The sequence below is a fragment of the Hirundo rustica genome, chromosome 6 (assembly GCF_015227805.2).
Source record: "Hirundo rustica isolate bHirRus1 chromosome 6, bHirRus1.pri.v3, whole genome shotgun sequence".
In the NCBI taxonomy this organism is placed as follows: domain Eukaryota; kingdom Metazoa; phylum Chordata; class Aves; order Passeriformes; family Hirundinidae; genus Hirundo; species Hirundo rustica.
The window spans coordinates 33309251-33330809 of record NC_053455.1 but is presented as its reverse complement, the minus strand read 5'-3'; the positions used below and the strand labels follow the sequence as shown (position 1 = coordinate 33330809).

General features: G+C 35.4%; 2 protein-coding genes across 2 annotated transcripts in view; one reads left to right on the top strand and one right to left on the bottom strand.

Annotated features, from left to right (window-relative positions):
- Positions 1-21559, top strand: part of CHRM5 (cholinergic receptor muscarinic 5) — a 44434-nt gene that overhangs the window by 5545 nt on the left and 17330 nt on the right. The gene's annotated exons all lie outside the window — the stretch shown is intronic.
- The window catches only part of AVEN (apoptosis and caspase activation inhibitor), an 86030-nt gene that overhangs the window by 55539 nt on the left and 8932 nt on the right, over positions 1-21559 (bottom strand). Inside the window, exon 2 of the mRNA XM_040067562.1 lies at positions 10654-10834. Within this exon, the coding sequence (XP_039923496.1) occupies positions 10654-10834 (181 nt within the window). The remainder of the gene's footprint in view (positions 1-10653; positions 10835-21559) is intronic.

The following is a 21559-nucleotide window of genomic DNA, read 5'->3' as shown; positions in this document are numbered from 1 at the left end:
TTGTTGAACTTCAATCGGTTCCCCTCTGCCCAGCTCTCAAGCCTGTCTAGGATGGCAGCACAGCACTCTGGGGTATTGGCCACTTCTCACAGTTTGGTACTCTGCCCCTCCATGCAGGCCACTGATCAGTAAGTTTGAAAGGACGCAGTACCGAGCCCTGAGACACAATGCCAGCTACAGCCCCCTAACTAGAGGCACTGATCACAAGCCTCCAAGCTCTGCCATCCTGCCAGTTCTCAATCCACCTCTCCATTCACTCACCCAGCCTGCATTTCCTGAGCTTAACTCTGAGGATGTTATGGGACACATGTCAAAAGCCATGTCGAAGTCAAAGCAGATGGGTTCAAATCAAGACTGACAAGGGCTTTTGACAGTAGCTGTACCAAGAGATGTGCCTTAAGTCAAACACTAGCTAGGTCACAACTTGCTTTGATGTCTCCCCATAATTTTCCTGTTATTCAGAAAAGTTCACCTAATCACAAAGGGTTTCCTTGGCTTTGTAATCTATTAATTTTACTGGCTATGCTGGGGTTAGCCCTTCATTTACCACTAGAGAGAATCTTGCCCACTATCTTTCAAGCCAGTAAGAAATTTGAGCTAGGGAAAGAAACAACAGCAAGCTTCCCTTCCTCAAATTTGTCTCAAACTTTACTGAAACTATTGGGGGTTTTTTGTTATGCTTGCTATTTCACATGCTTTGCGAGTTAAAAAATGAAGGTACTATACTTTATGTTTCTTGGTAGTATTTTATCTCTAACATCTAAAAGCAAATAATGGCAAATATTATTTCATTAAAAATTAAATGATATATGTTTTTAAAACATCTTGCAAGGAGAGGAGGAAATGGAATACTTTCTAAGTTTAGCTGTGCCCAGCTGCCAGAACTCAGTTACAGACTCAAAAAAAAACCACCTAAGGTGTCTTAAACACCTATACATACCCTCCTTATTTGGCTATTCAAGAACTCTTTTACCTATTGTAACGTAAATTAGATAAATTATCTCTAGTTCCATTACAGGATGCCATCTCTTCCTGACTCATACTGTAGGTGTATACTATCACTTGTCACTAAATTGTATCTTGCCTGTGTTATATTGCCCTTGGATTAATCTACTGTGTTTTCCTTTCATGACTAAATAAATTCTAGTCACATGAGGTTACATTGCCAATGTGGTTGTTCAATGTCTGAGTTTTCAAAAACGCATTATAGCAGCTTTTTATCATATAATATAGCTTGCTCAGTGAGGCATTTCCATAACAGAACAAACTATTTCAATAGTCCTTTTGAATGAAATGATTCCAATTTAAAACCAGTCTGGGAGAGCAACATATTTCAGGAATAGTGCTCATATTTATTCCAGGTACTTAGAAAATAAGATTGCCTATAGCCTCTGTCACCACCATAAATCATATACAATTGTGAGATAAAATGATTAAATACCTCTATAGGTTTTTTTAATTAAAAAAATGTCTTCCTATTTTGTTGTTGTTGTTTTGGTGGGGGTTTTTTTGGTGTTTGTTTTTTTTTTTTTAATTCATGCCAAAATTTAGACCATAAATATTCTTTTCCCCTATTCAGCAAGTTTGTAAAAACAGGTCTTTAATTCATACTCCCAGTTTTGCTTCCCAAACGGGTTCTATGGTTCACTTCCTCAGTCACTGCAGCAGTAGAAAAAGGTTATGTTAAAATACTTTAAAGTAGAAAAAACTGCAAATAGAAACCCCCAAAAGAACAAAGGACTCTTCTATTAATAAATGAACAGACAATAGAAGGTTCACATGCACTGATATAGACAAATCATTCTGAAGTACAGACACTAAACACAAATAATCACTAGGGTTTTTTAAAACAACAAGATAACATGACCAAATCAAACACTTAAGACACTTTAAAATGCTTTGTCTCTATTTAAGTGAAGACCAATTTTCTTTGACAAGCTAAACTGTGCTCGTAAGGTAAAGGTATGAGGTCTGATGCTTTCAGATCACATTTCTACAAGTTAATTTACTCATCTCATATTTGTAGGCAATTTTCCTCTAAGAGGCTAGATTATTCTTCCTGGGATTTCTACTCCTCCTTTTTTCATAATCAAATACAACTCAGAGAAATAAAGCTCTCTGTGGGACAGAAAGAGAATATATAAAACCAAGAGTAAGGGAACACTTAATAAGGCATTATGAAATGAATATCAGAAGAAACATAAAAGAAGGAGCAGACAGAACCATGTGGAGTTACACGAAAGAAAATTTAAAGCAAGAAAGGCTGTGGACTTTTATTTGCATTAGAAATTTTACTTGTTGTCAATATTCTAACTGCAAATGTACGTTAAAATGAATCAGAACTAGGCATCTGGATTTATCCAACTTAACCCAATATAAATGCATGTTACCACCCTTACTATTATCAATAGCAATTCTAGTCTTTTACTCGTTCTGCAAGATCTTTCCCTTCTCACCAGCTGTTCAATTTCATGTTCCTGCCAACTCTTTTGCACCATTCATGTAGTCAAATCAGGCAATGAGATCCATATCTGGTGATGGGCCAAATCCATAATATCACTAAAGTGATATTCAAACCTTTTTCTTGATAAGAGGAGAGGTGACCTTAATTTATTATCAAGGGCAGAAGCAAAATATAAAGCAATTTCAAATTCTGTCATGCCAAATTCTATCTTCTAACGACTTTTGAAACATTAAGCACACCTAGGAAAAAAACCAAACAAATAAAAAAAAAAAAGCCACCAAAAAAAAAACCCAAACAAAACCAAACCGAACAAAACAAATGAAACAAACACAAACCCACAACACTAACAAGGCTCCATTGTAAGGAAGTGAAAAAGTGCTGTTTTCTATTAAAACAACTGGTATATTTCCTCGGGCATTGGAAAGATTACAGTGAACACTGCAAAAAGAGTGTCTTGTCCTGAACAGCACAAATTGTATAGATTTGCTGTCTGGAACTGTTACTCTTACATCCCTAGCATTTTATTTATTAAAAAAAAATATATATATATATATATATATTCTAACTCAGCTTACCTCCTATTACCAGTGAAATGTCCATTTATAACACTTCGCTTTCCAAAACTTCCATTTTGCCAGCATTTTCCCAGCAGAAGCTTAACTAAGTTTCTTGAATGAAAATTTCACTACTGTAAATAACTGCAGTTATGGCCCCTAGCCTTTATTACACAAAAATCAACAGAATTATATCATGATTTTAAATCATTCCCATCTTGAAATAGTTCTTTCACCTTGCCCCCTCTTATTTTGTATCAAGCTGATACACAATTTTCAGTGACTCATTTTCTGTATATTGAAGCACATGCATGTACTCAGCCAAAGAAACCCATACTATCACAGGCTGCTTCCAGTCAACAGTATAAAAAGAAGTAAAGAGAGTATGATCACTTTCACAATCCAAATTATCCGCAGCGTATTGAAAGGAAGGTCATCTGATTCATATTCAGTAAAGGTTGAAAATTAGTCAGAATCAAAGAAAATATAATTCTTCCCCACTTGCACCCTATTCTGACCCTCAAACATGACTTTATTTAAAGGAGTTTTTAGTTCACAATTTTACACACGCAAGGGCTTGGTTTGCAAGAAAGGACAACAGTGGGACACAAAGAATTCCTTTGAGGCTGGAATAGACAGTTAATACAATTCTTGTTTTGAAACAAGCTTTAGAAAGGCTCAATATGCCTTTGACATTCTTCAGGAAAATTACTCAAATCTAGACAAAAAATAAGCTGTTTCAGGAAAAAAAAAACCAAGACAACCTTTTAAGTGCTCAGAAGAGCCATCTTCCTATACAACACCCAGAAATGCCAAAGATACCATTTCCCTGATGAACTGAGAGTGAACAATAGGCAAGAGAACATAGAAAAAATGAGGAACCAACAAGTGATTTGGACAGATACAAAAATATGAGGCAGGGGAAGGGTCAAGAGAAAGTCTACACTAGAAACTGGATGTAGGCATTCTTGAGCAATAGGATGAAACCAAGGAAAGAACAAATTAATAGGTGTGCGTGAAAGAACAAAATTAATAGGTGTGGCTAAAGCAGATTAAACGAAAAGCATTAAAAGAAGAGCAGGACAAGGAGAGCCCAAGCTATCAAGACCAGATTTGAGGAGAAATTTCAGGATCACAGATGGAATAACAAGAAAGGAGGAGCCGTAAATGAGATTAAGGAACAAACAGGCACTCCGTATCCTTTAGAGCACTGTCTACTTCACAGCCCTTCTTTCACTCCAAAACTGATGCTGAGAAACAGAATTGTTCCTTGCAAATGAATTTCTGAGACTATTGCTAGAACAGGTCTCGCCATCTCTTCTGATGGTTTCATGTAGGCTGATCACAACACTTTGGAACATGGATCAATGAACAAGAAACCATTCCTATCATAATTATTTTGTTTGTTAACAGATATCAAGAATAAACACACACTCATGAGAAACAGAACAGCAAATGCAGTCTGATTTCTACAATTAAATCAATCAGCTACACATGATAGTCTTATCATCTTTACCATAAACAAAAACTTCTAGTTTTACAAAACTTTGTAGATTTTCTGTTTCTATTTTGTTTCTTTCTCTAATGTAAGCTGCTGAGAAATGGAACAAAAAATATTACAATTAAAACAAACACAGCTCCTCCAAATCAATCAACACCTTTTAGTATTACCATAGAAGTGATATCTATTAATGTCATTATTTGAAAAGAACCAGTATTTTACCAATAACCAAAAGAATATCTCTGCTCTAAAAAGTTTACAGTCTAATTCAGGTGACTTAAAAGTGGTCAGAATTTAAAAGAATCAAAAGTGTAAAAAGAAAATAAACAAACAAAAAAAATCAACAGTAATATGCAGTAATTATGAAAATCAAAAAGTTTTTAAAAAATTCAAAGTAAGGAATGGCACAAAATAAACAAAATCCGGTAGAACTAGGAGAAAGTGAAGAAGAATGTCATTGCAATAACACACTGAACTTTGAAAATGAATATTGGAATGAGAAATGTACCATCTGAGTACAAGAGTCAGAGTAATTCAGTTTTGGTTAGGGGATTTCCATGGCAGAAGTTTCAGAGATGATGCAGCAGAAACGCAGATGAACAAGATGAGGCCTAGTCAGGCAGAACAATTTTAGGGGCTTTATAAAAACAAAGGACACTATTAAACTAGAGAAACAGTCATTCAGATGAATAGACATTCTTATCTAGGTCTCATGCCTACAAATTCAAGTAGTGGACATGACAACAGCAAGACAGGAAAAACTGCTCCACATTTAAACTTACTGATTTGTAATTTCATAACCAAAACATACTTCCAACATAATTCAGCAGAATTACCATCAATATAAAGTGGAAGCAAAAGATTAAAGACTCAGTGTTAGAGAAGGACATTGGTCAGAAAACCTTTTAAATCCAGAAATCTGGAACTTCACAAATAATGACAGAACTCAAGATGTGAAAAATTAAAAGACTTGGGAAAAGCTTACCTCACTGATTTTGATGGGAACAAAATTTAACCCCTTTAGTCTGTGAATCTTACTCTATTCAATTATAAATCAAAAAACATACAAATTTCTCTGAAATACTGAAACCTTTCAGATTTTTTTAAATTACTTACCAGTAATTATACAGTACTACTACTGATACTTAAAGCCGTACAGTTCCAAGATATCAGAATGTTAAAATGATGATGTGTTATCTGTTGTGGCCCTTGAGCCATGACAATTCTACATCTATATTCAAATCATGGAGTCACATTATACTTCCACACTTCAATCATAGGTATGGTTATATTTTAGGTAAAACTTAGAAAGGAAAAGGTTACAGATATGAAAGCACATATAATGACCATAGACTACCTATTACAGGAAAACACATTTATCAAGAAAATGTAATTAATACATAAAATCTGGCACTTCTTATTTTTAGTTCACACTTAAAAAAAAAAAAAATAAAGAAAGACAGCTTGGCTTGTCTGATTAGGAAAAAAAAAAAAAAAAAAAAGAATTTCTGTAATGTTAGGAACAGTTTAGGAAGAAGCACTGAGCAGATGGAGAACCAGCTTCCACTGATGCCAAGTCCTGTGACTTCAATGCAAATCTTTATTGTGGAAGGGTTTTTCTTGGTTTTTTTTTTCTGTTTGTTTAGGAGAAAAGGAGTACAGGAGAGACTGCATTTTTGTTGACTTCAGTTACCTACAGGTACATAAGCCAGAAGTATCTCTTATGTCTAGTAACAAGTCCAAATTTGCAGACTGCCCTGCTGCAAATAAAACATGTGCAAGTGGAAATGAGACCACTTGGATACAAAGCCTCTACAGATGGGAAATGTTATCTACCAGAGGACCATCAAAAAGGAAATGAAAGTTCTGATGTGCTGAAATAGGGCTAGAAGGAGAAGCAGACTAGGAAAGCATGCCATGGAAACTCAGAGAACATTTAGGGAATGAGATAGTAGAAAAACAGAGAACATGAAGAAAGATGTAAGTAAAGCACATGCCCACTCCTATTTATGTCAGGAGCACGTAAACTAGCAATATTTAAGTGACCTGTTACCAATCCTTAGTGCAACAGTGTAATCACCTTTCAAGACCAGTAACCTGGCACCTTTATCTTAAAGCTGATGATAAGTGGTAAGATGTAACCAATACTGTTATGCTCTACACACACAGCTCACGTCAGCTGGGGAACAGCAAGAACTTGGAAGTTTTGTATCAGCTGATTTTTTTGGCCAATTTCTGGCATAGAAGTAGCTGAGTTGTCATGCAAGTACCACCGAAAAATGGGACTGTGACACATACAGTAATCCTATTCAGCAATGAGTTAGGCATTTCTGTAAAGAAAACTGATTTTCAGCTATTCTCTATAATTTGAAAACTCAAGATTCTTTTTTAGTACTTGAACTATGCCCTGCTATGCCCATTCTTTTTGCTTGAGAAGAATTACTATTAAAAAAAAAGAAAACAGATTTACTCTTCATTCAACATTTTTTTCTTTCTTTTTTTCAAAAAAAACTTGGAAAAGTCTCTACTTGAGATAGAAAAGTTGAAGGAAAACTTACTTTTAATGCACACTTTGCTCTACAAGTTTATCCGTTCAGGTTTTCCAAGATGGCCAAAGATCTTTTGTGTACTTCTAATTCTCAAGCATGTACTGATCATGTAAATAACAAAAATGCAGCAATGTATTGCAATAGACACATCAAAATTAAACAGAGACCCAAAAGAAAGAGGTTAAAAAAACCAAATCAGGTGTTTAGGGAAAGGAATGTAACTGTTACCTCCTAATTCTTATACGTATTGTTCATTACTATTATGATCCAGTAACTTTTCTTTTGATTTTTATTCTACATTTTCATTGTATTCAGCTGCTAGGTACCTACAAAAATTATATGTATTATAATAATAAATTATATGTATTCTTACAATATCAAAACCATTCTCCCAGTTTTATTTGAACCGCATAGCATTTCTCCATCTTAACCTTTAACACACCAGAATTATTCAGCTATGGCCTAAAAAACCAAATGGGAAAAAATTCATGTCCAAAATTATATTTTTTCATCTTGATAATCATCATCTTGCAGTCTGAGTATTGTTATTGAGGCATGTATGTTGACAGTTTTTGGCTGGTGTACTGCTAATGCCTACCACATTTAAAGAAAAGAAATCAAGTGCCTAGATACATTTTGATCACCTCTATAATGACATTGTAAAAAATATTTTTGAAGAATTTATTCACAGCCAAAAACGAGGGCAGCTCTTCAAACATGGCAAGATTTTGCCTGCTAAGGAAGGTTATCCTATCACTTCCAATTCTCTTGCTCTTTATGCTTCAACAGCATTTTTCTAAATTGATTCAAGACCCCTTCCCCGAAGGCTTCACAGTGGACCTGTATTTCACGTCAGCTAGACAAAGGCAACACGGAAAAGTTTGCTATATTCAAGATAATTAAAAATAAATAAATTATAAAATGCTAAAAAAAGAAACATACTTAAAAACTTAAGCTGAACCCAGGGCACCTATTTTACACAGAAGTATAATAAGACCTAACAAAGAAGCTTTATCAGGCCAGTGACATCAGCTGTTATCAAAGCTATCTGGCAGTCCTGAGGACTATTTTCAGCTGCCTTTTTAACTATTCAGTATGAAATTTTCATGGTCTGTTGTCTGCTTCAGGTGGCTTTTCCTTATCCTCCCTTTCCCACCACCTTGTAAAGGAACCCAGAGAATGACTTGAATATTTTTCTTTGTGAAAGCACTTGAGAAACTGTAACCACTTTCCTGCCCTGAATCACTAACTTGAAGTCAGACTGCACCATGATTTCGTATGAAAGAGATACGCTCTGCGCATTTGGTGAAAAATCTGACCTAACATAGCCAAGCTACAAGCTTCTAGAAATCAGAGTTTGTACCTATTTTTTACAAGATCTCCTGCAGCTTAACAACCAATCACCGCATCTACCTCCTCAGTGGTCTTCTGCACATCATCTCAAAGTGCAAGGCAACTGAATTAAGTTTGCTCTTACTTTCAGTTTTGAGTGACAGTCAGATCTTCCACTGTAGGAGAAGTCTGTGTTTAAGAGGATTTAGGTAGAACACCGAACACAAAGTGTAGCCTTGCATATTTCTGCAGCCTCACCTACGGTGATACCCTTAACACAGCTGAAAACAATGATCTGTCACTTTATATTGTTGGGTAACTTGAGCAGAATTTAGGGTATACTGACAGAGAACATGGAGAGAAGATGGAAAAAGCAGTTTATAATGGAAATTAGAATTGGAAGCTTGAAAGAATAAACTGGTATTGACTAGACAACTAAGAGGAACCTAACAAGATGTGGTAGTGATAGTGAATTAAACCAAATGAGCAATGCCAAGCAGAACAACTAAGACTTGGGGATCACCAGGACTGGAAAGAATGAGGGGCAGATTTTCTGTCTCTGATGGAATTTGAAAGAATTGGATTTTAATAAATATATATGGAAGGAACACAACAAAAGACCAAAAAAAAAGATCCACCAACAGGAATCAGAAACACAGACAAGAAGAAAAAAAGAGGAAGGAAGAGTGAGAAGAATTAGTAGGCAGGCAAGGGCTGACAGCAGAGAAACAACAATGCAGTCAAGATACGGTCTGGGACTACAAAGGCCTAAATATTAGATTTGTCCCCAGAAGCTATTGAAAGCCATAACATAAAATACCCTAAAGACTTTACATTCTCTGCAAGTATCTGCAAACTCCTTATTCCACTGCAATTTCTTATCAATTTATTTCACTGTAGAGAATAGTAACAATACATCCTAAAATAAAGCACTCTCTAAATCAAAGATTTGGAATCAATAAATAGGATTAATATATGAATACTACCTTCCAATATTAGCATTTGAAGCATTAAGAGAATCTAAAGAGTAAAATAAATGGGGAGCTTATAAATGTGTTGAAGTATAACTCATGAAAAATACGAATTAGCAGAGCTAAATACTATTTTGTTATAGCCTCAGTTCAAAAGTACTATTCTTCAGAACATTTTAAAGACATTCTGAAGTCTAATTACAGAGTTACTGAAGTTATTAAAAAGCTGAACCATGAAGACATGGCAGCTCAGGACAGGTCTCTTGATTTAAAAAAGTTTTGAATTAATATATCTACTTTGCCCTAGATTCTGTTAAATACACATTTCTGAAGTCCATACTACGTGCCTTGACTCCAGCATTGTTTGCCATGCAACATAAGATTCAGAGAAGTCAATACCATGCTACTGTGATTAAAACCTGACAGCTTAGGCCCATCTTCGCAACGTTCATGTGAAACAGAACTTCAGAAACTGATTCTTACACAAAGAAAGGAAACTCTGTTCTTTGTTTCTTTACTGTAGCTAACTTTTAACTTACCCTACCAAACTGTGACTGAAAAAATCCAGTTATTTAGATTTGAGAGACTGCAGAATTTCCAAGATAGTACAGAACTGTCGAAATACATTGTTTGCAGCTTTTTACTGAATGATATTCCAACACAATGGCACATCAAGAGTTTCTGAAATAATTTTAGGTAGCTGTTTTTAGTGTAACAATCCTATACTATTAACGTATGGCTGAAAAACCCCAGAATCTAGTAGAGACTATCCCTCCACTTCCTCCTTTATTATCTCCTCTAAACAGAGGAAAACAACTGGCCGTATTTTCAAAGAGAGTAACACTTGCTATTCATGCACACATCTCTACAGTGCTGATTTCAAATCTCTGTTGAAACAAACAAGAGCAAGCAGCTGCCTGACTGTTATACTAGCAACCTTTTTTGTTTCCTGAAAAGCAACCCAATAATCAAGATCAGCAAGAATAAGCTCAAGGTTACTGGATGCTGCACACGCTCAGACCTGCCTTTTCACAAGGCTATAAATGCACTTGCCAGCAGCCCTTTCTTACTCCCCATCTGTCACAGATCAGTGCAGCCTGTATGCTATGAGGCTGCACCCATGGAGACTTTCAACACTCTTAAATACATAAATGGCAGACTTACAGAGGCATATAGGAATGGTATTCTAGGGTGGAGTTTCATCATCAAGGACACGAGTCAGAAAAGTAGTCATGTCTCAAAATGCAAAACTAAAGAACCCTACAGACTGGAAAATGCTTACCTGCTGAGCTAAGCAAAACACTGAAGTCTGTTCCTCTCTGTGACTCCCCAGCTTCACTCTGTCCCTCTTTTTCTGTATCCTCATAGCGACTCCAGTTAGAAAATACCTTTCTTCTTGAATAGCATTTCACTTCTTCCTTCTCATCCTCATGCCGTGATTCGGTATCATCATCCTCCTCTACCTGTAACATTTAAATGGACAGTTAAGCCATTGCAACTTAATAGCATTTTGTTCTGTATTGAAACAATCATTCATACAAACAATTCCAACCACAGAAATAAAACCCAGAAAAACAAATCCATCTGGATACCCACATACATTTTATGTGGTACAATCTGTGAACTGTATGTAATTCATCAAGAGGGTAACTAAAAACACAGAGTAAAGTTTCAGCTCTTACAGGCGGTCAAGCAGTGACACTGACACAAGTTCCACTACTTTCCCTCCTATCCTGAAAATTCATTATGAATAGCCTTCTTCCTAAATCAGAGAGCAAAGAATAGGGATAGAACTAAGAACTGAAACCAAGTGCCTCTGTCCAAGAGTTGCAGTGATACAGACGATAACTGAAAAAAAATGATGTTTGTAGAGTGGAGTAAGAAAAGATGCATTCTACAGAAAAACATTTCAAAAATGGTGATTTATAGGAGAATTACCATTATAACCGACTATAGAGTCTAAAATCAAGTAATATGGAATAATTAAACAAATTTCGTTTCCTTCATTAAAGCCATTTTATGGACATGAAGAAATTAAATACACTGCTAGCAGTCAATCTACTAATCTTAACCTCTTAAAAACTCCTAAGATCAAAAGCAGAATTCATTGCAGAATCAACTTAAGATAGAAGTAAAATAGGCATTTGCCACAAATACTCAACAGCTGTGGAAAACTCTCCCCTGTCTTGAATTATCTATATATGCAGCTCTCCCAGAGCTTGGGATTTAGCTGAAATGACTGTTGTTTCACAAAAAGAAAGATATGCTTCCTGGAGGGAGGAGCACTAAACAGGCAAGAGATTAAATCTGTCACAATCGTATAAACACACTCCCAGGTGTCAAAAAGGAAAATATTCTGTGCATTCTTAGTGGTTCTGTGCAATTTTTAGATAAATTCTCTTTTCTTTGTATTCATCAGATAAATACACTAAAATGGTTCTTGTAGGTAAACTGTTGGTTATGTGAGCCACTGGATGAAGTGAAAATTACATTACTGGAAACTGAGGCAGAACAATAATTTCCATACAACAAAGGCCAAATCCACTTACATCAAAACAAAAATAAACTTATTTCTTCCCTATTCTTCTCCTATGAAATTACTGATTTGCATTCATTTGAATCCAACAAACCTAGTGAAATTCAGTGCCCAAAATAACTTGGAGTTGATATGATTCACAGCCAAAGCAAGAACAGTACTACAGAGATTGATCAATTTTGTACTTTATTTTTAAGAAAAGATCAGAATCATCTTAAAAAACTATGACAGTATAGATAATTAATTCTTATAGACCTGTTTGAAGAATTCATTCCTTTCGGCTGTAAACATAAAAACCCCAGGAGTACCACTTCCACAGTTCAACACGCTTCCCGTAAACTAGTATGGATACAAATGTTTTATCTTAAAACAGGTTAAACTCTTTTTCACATTCTGTTATTAGCTATGCTATACAGTGAACCTCAAGGAAATTTCACTTCTTAGAAGTGAAATAGTTAACTTCAAGAAATTAAGCACAAATTCTCAGGAGCGTTAACAGCAGCTGTGCAACCTGGTTCCCCAAGTACTGTCCTGAGGCTTACTGTTAAAACAAGTAAAATTTAAAAACCTGATTCCGTTTCCAATAAATATTTAATGGAAAATCTTACACGATGCACCACCAAGCTATAAAACAAAACTGCAAATAATCGCAATTGAATAGTCAACATTCAATCAATTTAAAGATGTGTTAAGATTTTCAAATACATTTAAAAACTCATCAGTGAAACTTCAGAAAATAGCTTGCCCATCTCACATGAGACAGCTACCAAGTAAAAACCACAGAAACTCAGAAACATACATTTTAATCACCTTTGTCTTAGCTGCCTATTCAGCTACATCATATGCTACTAACATTGTCATCCCACCTTACTGAAAATTAGTCTTAATCAGTATAGAGCAAACATCTGGCCTATGCATAATGAAATAAAGCAACTACCCTCTTGCCACATCGTCAAATAACAAAAGACGCAGGCTGAAACAAATCCTAGAAGCCAACTCAGGTATAACCTTTAAAAAATATTACTCACATAAGGAGGAAAACTTGGGCTTTTAAATCGTATTAAACTACATACATGTTATAGCTCAGTGTTCTAACACACCGTGATACCACAGCAGGTATAGCATGTATCTGCTGTGCCTCAGTTCCAGACAGTAATGCATCACCATTTGTACATTTCATTGGAATTTTCAAAGTGGGGAAAGCATGCAAAAACCCAGCTGAACAAAATCAGAAAACCTTCAAACTATTTTGCATATCAAAAGAAAAAAAAAAAAGTGCAGAATATTCCACCTAAACCCTAAAGCACTCAAACAACAGTGAAAGGGCCAAGCTCCCCTGCAGAGGAACTTGAACAATTTGTGGTCTTCTGCCCAGCAATGCATTTTTACCATTTATGAGAGCCTGTGACTGCACTTTTCTTCTCAAGGAAAGCAAATAGACAAATGACCATAATCTGCAGTGTAATAGAGCAAAAAATTACTTTAGTACACTAATTTTACATACAGGGTTGGAGACAGTATGGTATTAAGAAAATACAGGAAAGTGGGCTTTTTGTTTGACTTTTCTTATAGATGAGAATTCGATGTACGTGGGTCAGGAATGAAGGTGTTTAAATGAAGTAAACATTGTTCTGAAAAAGCAATTTCCCCTGGGGTCATCCTCCTGCACTTCCCTGGAACCCAGAGAGGTTTGGATCAAACCCAGGCTGAAGTACAGAATGGAGAATGTGCAACAGTGACCTCTTGCATCCTGATTCAATTACTCAACCACTCTCCACTGTAAGTGCAATCAGTCCTAGCATGTTAAACACACATGTCCAAGCACTCAACAAGAATTGTTGAGCTCACAGCCCTTTAACAAAACAAAACAAAACAAAACAAAACTCAAAGTGCATTAAAGTTAGGGCTTCCACTAAGACTTTCTAAAACTGTATTTATTAACCTTAGGAAGCCACAGGAGGTAGAGCTTATAGCCTTCTTCCTGTTCAATTCTGGTAACAGTACAGGAAAAATTTAAAACTCTTCATCTTTGTCAGTACTTTGAATATCCTACAGTAACAGAAACATCAGATGTTCAGTCTACCTTTCTCTGGGCCATCTGCTGTTCCCTATCATGTAGGTATCATGCATTATTAGATTTCTGTTCTTATTTATTTTGTAGCTTTCCTCCCAGTATCTATGTAAACATAATTTGAGCTTTTTTGTTAATCTCTTAGAAAGAGCATAGCTATTTGTCTTCTTCACTTCCTTCTCAAATTATCTTTAGAAACTCTTCAAAATTATATTGATCAGGTGCTATCTTCCCATTTGTTATTTAATCTATGTATTACTGATTAGAATATTACACCTGCAATTTATTCACATTTCCTAATCTTTTCCATTCCTTATTAGGGACACTCACCCAGACATCATATATATCAACTCAGAGTCACAATAAACAGTCACTGCCATATGGGGACACCTGCATGTTCACGGACACTCATAACCACCGTCTACTCCCTATATTTGCTGCTCTCACAACAAGCAACACCACGCACCAAGTCCTTGCATAAACTTATGTCTTCATACCCTCTTCTCCTTGTGGAAACTGCTGTACAGCTAAAATTCAAGTTTATCCACATGTCTCAATCTCATTTTCTCTTCTCATCGGGGTAAAAGGCTAGCAAGACAAAATGAAAACATTCTCTGGGTTAAATTTGATGCAGATTATCAGCTGCATCATGAAGGAGCACATACCTTTTTTTCTCGTTTATATTTAAAATAATAAGGTGTATATGCAGAGACAATTTATCTTTTGCTCCTCATCTTAACTTTGGATCTGCTAAGGCCAAATTTTCACAGAAGGAACTTCTAAATCAAAGGGTCAAAAAACCATATATAATTAAGCAACAAAGCAGTTCACAATCTCTACACCTTAAATTGTTTCACAGAATAGAAGTCTGTATATGGAGGCTTGTATGCATGTAAATTAGTAAGGCAGCTTGGCTGATACTGACTTCTTAGTGGTTGCTGCAGGCAGATATAAGTGGAAATATTAAAGAATGTTGCTCTCTAATGTTAGAGACACTCTTTGATGACTTAAATTGCTCTTGGAAAGATATACTTGCTTTTAATTTCATGTTATTAGTGGTGTAACCAAACAGGAGCAATGGGATTACACCAGGAATTATCTTAGTACATTACAGACACAACACAATCTCAGAAAGATTTCCTTTTTTAGCAACAATTCTCATTAAATGCACTTTATTTACATTTAAGCCCAAAGAGGTACAGGAGAATCCCCATACAGCTTAATTTGTGTATTACTATGATTGATAGGCTAATACCACATGATAGCATAAAAATCTTCAAAAGTTTTATTTTTCACATTTAATTAATGTTTTTTTGTGGTGGAAATTTAATGGACTTTCTAAATAATGAACTAGTATGGTTTATTAAAGAAAAACAGACCATATTCAGAATTATGGCAAATGGAAGCAGAACTTGCTGTTCCACTGGATCAAAAACACATCTCCTAAAATATTCTTTGTGCTCTTTAAAGTTTAAGCATGATCAAGCACCAGGACAAAAAGGGGTACTGCATCTTTCTCACAAATCATTATTAATATTTCCACAAGCCATAGCCATATTCTATACGAATGTTACATCTCACTGAATTGGAATGAGGACTTCTGTTAAGGGGTGAATCTCTCCCTTTGATTCACTGAAATTTGGAGCGGGGGAGAAAGGCCCACAGGCTAACAGCTTGGTTATTTTGTGGTTTAAATGGCAGACCACATTCTCTTTCAAAGACCTAGAAAAGAATCCATAAATCCTGATGTTCACTCTTCACTGCCCTCTCAGAAACACCTCCATGACCTGCTAGTTCATGATTAGCCGCATGGTCCTTCAAAGGAGAGCATTACAAGGGGCAAAGTGAACCAATCTAATACACACTTGCTCAAGTTTTGCACTGCGGCTTTCAGAGACTCAGTTTGAAAACTGTTGACTTCTAGATAAATTAAACTTAGTAACCATGCTCTGTAGGTTAGCAAGACTTTGTTCTTGGTAAAGCCTGCCAAGTAATTACTTATTTCAGAAAGTGCGTAATTGAGGGTGCTGCTCATTAGATACAGATTTTGCAAACTACAAAGCCACTAGCTAAAATTTCACTCTACTGATGTAGATTAAAACTCCAAACTGAAGGATACTTGATGGGGTATGTTGTGATAACAGTACCATTATAAATTCAGTCCTCATTCTGCACTAACTGGAAAATTTGGTAGAGTATCAACAAGTTGCATTAACTGCAGAAGCAGTCCTTTGCCTCTCTTCCCCAAGGCTGTCCCATGCTGCGAACAAAGAGTCTGCAGGAAGTTTGTCCAGCTGCTGTCTGTAGATAACAAGACTTTTGATTTTCTAAACTTGCCAAGCTAATATATTTCCACCAACAGAAAATTAACTGTTTTTCTTTAATTCAGTGGAAATGATTTTATGAAAGTTACTGGCAACTATGTAAATTCATCTATCAATTCATACAAAATTGTCACATGGACCTGCACAAAAACTGGCAGGTCTTCTACCTTCAAATTGTCAGTAACTTTAAAAACTGATTTTTTTGTCTTACAAACATCAGTCAAAAATATGAGTGTAAAGAAAAAATAGGAGCCTCTGTCTTGACAGAAATAACGGGTTTCAAGAAAGCCTTACAAAGTAAGTATATTGCCACAAAGGTTGCAGCATTTTCAGTAAGATTACCCATTGTTCCTATGTATAGGCTGTACTTGGCAAAAACCAGAAGATGTATATATTTCACACATATGGATCCACATATGTGAATGTTGCATGTCTTATTCCAAAACCAAGTTACACTTAGTATCCTGGATCAGTTAAGGAAATCTTCTGGACAAAGATAATTGTTTTTACCAAATCTGTTCCTATAAAGAAGTTTCCTAAGCTGCATTAGAGACTGACAATACCCTGAAACTGTTTCAATTCTTATGTGTTAATGTCACAGTATTATAGAGTAATCCAAACTGAAAGAGATTGCAAGAGGTCATCTTGCCCAACTGCATACTTAAAAGAAGGTCAAAACTGAAATCAGACCATGTAGGCTGGGGCTTTGTCTACTCAGGGCTTGAAAACCTCCAACAGTCTACTTAATCCTTAGTTTTTCATTTTGCTGTTTTATACCTGCACTTCTAAAATTGCAAAAGCAGTTTTATTAACTATGCTTTTACAATAACTTGTAAAGAACACGCATGAGGAGTTCTGTAACACCAAGAAAGCAAAATTTATTGAGGGGAGATATTCATCTCAACACCTAAATAAGAGATGTTTTAAAGAATATTGCTATTTTACTAGTCTTCATAAGTCAATAGGTAAGACAGCCACCCTCAATAAACATATCTGTTATAAACTTCTACGTATTGAAAAGCTTTGTACTTCTAAAACCATACCAATAATGAAGTAAAAGCACAACCAATTATGTAAAAAGCTCAAAGTATCCACCTGCAGAACAGAGAAAAAATTGATTCTAACTCATGGAGTTTATTTCATAAACTTGGAATGAAGTCTGCTCAAAAGAGCAAGGTTTAGAGAAGACCTCCGTTATATTGACAAATCTAATGTTTATTTAACAACCCCTACATGCATACAGCTTTAGAACAATGCCAACAAAAATCCAGCAACTGTATCAAGATCAAAAACAACAAGAAGAAGCTTCAGGGTTTCTTAGGCAAGGAGAAGTACATGACAAAGTTTCTCAACAGATCTACTTTTTGCCACAATGAAAACAGAAAAAAATAAACAAACAACCCCTCTCCAAAAACCTCTCAAAAAATTTCTGTTCTGCAATATTACACATGAAAGGAAACCTCCAAAGTTTACATTTTAATAACAACAAATGTATCACCTACCTTTAAATTCAAAAATATTTGATAAGAGATAGTAACAAGTTAAAAGTTTAGGGCTTTTTAAAATGCATCTATTTTGTAAAACAGAAAGCACACAGGAGTAAGACATTATTTTTCTATGTATTTCAAAACATGGAAATAGCTTAGTGTTATTCACCCACACTGTTCTATTTTCATTGTCAGTCTTAAAGAAGAAAAAATTCTGAAAAGATGCCAAACAGAACACAATTGTTTGAAATGGTATCCCTAAACTGATGGAACCTCAATCAATAGTTTTCTCTTCTACTTTTAACCTTCTGCCAGCTTCAGTTCCTTTGTCAGTTCACAGCTGAATCAGACAAGTACTGGTTAGACAGGCTGGAAGCATGCCATGAAACATGGAAACTGGAAAGCAGGTCCTTCCTTCATGTCTGCCAGCAGTTATCTGTTAGATTGGCTAAGTGTACTCGAAAGCCATATCCTTGGTTTTAATTTCCTGCAATGTTAAACTCTTTTTTCTAAAGTAAATTTTGTTTTCTCTTTCCATTAGACTCAAAGATTCTCCACAACTAATCCTCACGTAATACATGTGGACACAGAGGTGTCCTTTGTCAAAGTCATATAGCTTTAAAAAAAATCTTTGCTACATATATTTATGTTGATTAATAAAATTTTTAACAGAAACTTCAGAACATCTGTCATTTGTGACTGCTTTTAGACCCCTTTTTCAGTTAAAGTCTTAATGTAGTCATTCAGATGTGCAAGGCGTCATTTCAGAGGTTCTCTGTACAAGTATTGGTGTTTAGTTCACAGTGGGAAATACTATCCTGATCTTAAATTAGAACTGACAACATCTGTCATTTTTTCAGATCAACCTTCACACAATAATAGCATATTCCAGATACATAAATAGCTACATAATGAAAATTAAAGCTGAAAAAGGAGATTACCAAATTGAAACCCCGTAAAGGTCCTGTACAAGAAATCCCAGATGAAAGCATTGTGTTTTCCTCACCCCTTTCACTATATCTACCACATTGCCAGTAGCACAGCTGCTACATTTTTCATCTTTCATTACTAATGTATTGCCATTTCATAAATATAATTTCACATGCTACCAAAAAACCTCACATCTCTATTACCCCTCTATCAACAAACTAGCAGACACAGCCATTAGGCATTTTGTAAATTAAATTTCATTATAACATTTATGTTATGGCACATTGAAATACTAAAACTTGAATTACAAATAGCCTGATTTAACAATATTTCCAGTAAGGGGAGTAAAAAAAAGGGTACTTTTTAGGACCAATAGAGAGCCACATAGTAAATCAATGAACAGTAAGCTATTAAAAATATACTAAGGATAAAAAGCAGTTTGACATGCAAACAAAATACACAACTATAACCCAGAATGAAAAATCCTGTATCAAGAAACAAACAAGCAGAATATATAAATATTGAATTAAACAGATTATAAAAATAATCGAGCCAAGCTAAACAAAATAATCATGTATTACAGCAATGATACATCAAAATATGCTATCCTTGACTCACAGAGTTTTAAATGGCATTTCCAAGACCAATACTACAATGAACTTCTTTATACAGTGGAAAAACAGAAAAGACATAGTACTAACTCCCCACTTGACAGACATGAAAACCTTTCTTCTTCCTTGTGTTTTAAATTAAACGAGAAATGTACAGGCTGATCTGTTTTCTTAGGTATCCGCAAACCAGCCAACTCAGTGATCCAAGGAAAGGAGAAATGAGTGAAATAGTAATTCATCAAGGATACGAATTTAAGAGATGCAAGTCTCACAGTCAAGGCAGGATCTCCGTGACAGAGTATCCAAGTAGTGAAAAAAAAGCAGTTACTTACACCCTCCATTATCAACTTGCCTTGCACAAGTCAGTAGCTCCTTTCCTAGAACAAACTCAGCTGAAAAAGAACTAATAATGTGGAGTTCTCTCAGGCACTGTGCAAGGTGTCCCCATTATGCAGCAAATTACAGCCAAATGTCTGATTTTTGGTGGTTTTGTCTTTGAGAGACTTGTGTTGAATCCACATGAATTGTAATTCAAAATACAACTGTATAATACACAATGTGTCTCCATGATGCTCCCCCAAATCAAAAGGCAGCTACACACCACACACCCCGTACCCCGTTTTCAGGCTCTTTCAGTAGGATAGCTCAAAGATGGTAAAGGCAGTAGTATCTGAGAGCATGTTCTCCAACTGCTATACTGCCATCTGAGAATTAATGATGAGTATGTTTGGGGACTCTTATCACAATGATAAAAGGTGTAGAGACACCACACTGTCTTGACTCAACGTAAGTCAGAAACAGAATCATTTATTATCAATGTGTGGCATACGCTTGGCCTCAAAGCAGTGCATTTTGAACCAAAAAATATTTATATAATTTTCTCCAGCAAAAATAGTTCTGCTTGTCCTGCAATGAACGGAGAATAGACAGAGAGTGCAGCAAAAGAGAGGGGAATGCCAAAACTAAGCACCTCAAAGAGATGTGTAAATAAATAGAATCCACGTTTCTGCAGCTATTGCACAAAAACAGCATTTAATCCAGAAAGTGGAAATAAATTCAATTCCCTTTTCTGCACAAACACATTCCAAGTTGCATCTCCCATTTCTCACGAGAATACAGTGGTTTTACACACTCTGGAGTAGGAGATCTAGCCTCTTTTCTCAGCCAGATCTATTATACTTTGTACAGCACCTGGACACTCCCAGTAGAACTCGAGAAGCTGCTGGCCTATGTGTCCTGCAGATGCACAATCACTACACACATACAAAAAAAAAAGTAACATACAGTCAGTCTTTCATTCCTACTTGCTTCATGATGACAATATCATGTTTGTACATAAAGTACAAAGGGATTGGAAAAAAAGGAATTGAAGGAAATTCAGATAAAAATTATTTCAAGTTCATTGGCAGGTCACTTATCTAAGAAGTGAAAAAAAGCTTCACTGCACTTTGTATTTGAAACTGGGAAGAAAACAGATCGCATCTTGAACTTTTTTCCACTTCCTCAAATCCTTCAGTCAGTAGTCACTGCAGACTGAAACTTTTTTATTGTGTACTCCCTGTATCCAACACAGGTTCTGTATTCCCTGCCTGCCTTTTTAGCAAAGAGCATCACCCATAATGGCTATGTAACATTACCCACAAGCTGTTTCTAATGTAAACTGGCACACACAAGGACGATTTTGCTATATATTTTGAGAGAGCTGTGAGTTTTTTTCTGCATCATAACCAGTATTTTCTGGGGCTAACAAAGAATACAATAAGGCAAGAAAACAAACAAATACTGATAAGGTCATCAGTCTGTTTTGCTGTCTCACTGAAAATAATTAAACCACTTTTCATTATACTTCTTCCTTCAGGGTTTCATATAATTTAAATAAGATTTTTTTCTCCTTTCAATTATTCAACAGAAAACAAGCATTTATAACAGTCATTTAATGGCAATTCTTGGCAGGCAGCTTAAACAAGTAGTATAGATATTTGCAAACCCTTTTGTTTTTATGTATTATGTTTTCCAGACTACACCTGATGAAATGCAAAGACAAAACAAAAAACTTGATATTTAATATTTTCTGTATTGAACTTTCTGATTTGTCAACAGTATTAATAAGATTAAATTGTATTGTTAAACATTCAATCTAGTCCATCATTAAAGTGACACGCACCAGAGTAAGATTATTAAAATTATTTAAAAATAATTAAAAATAATTTCTACAAAAGTATTAATGGG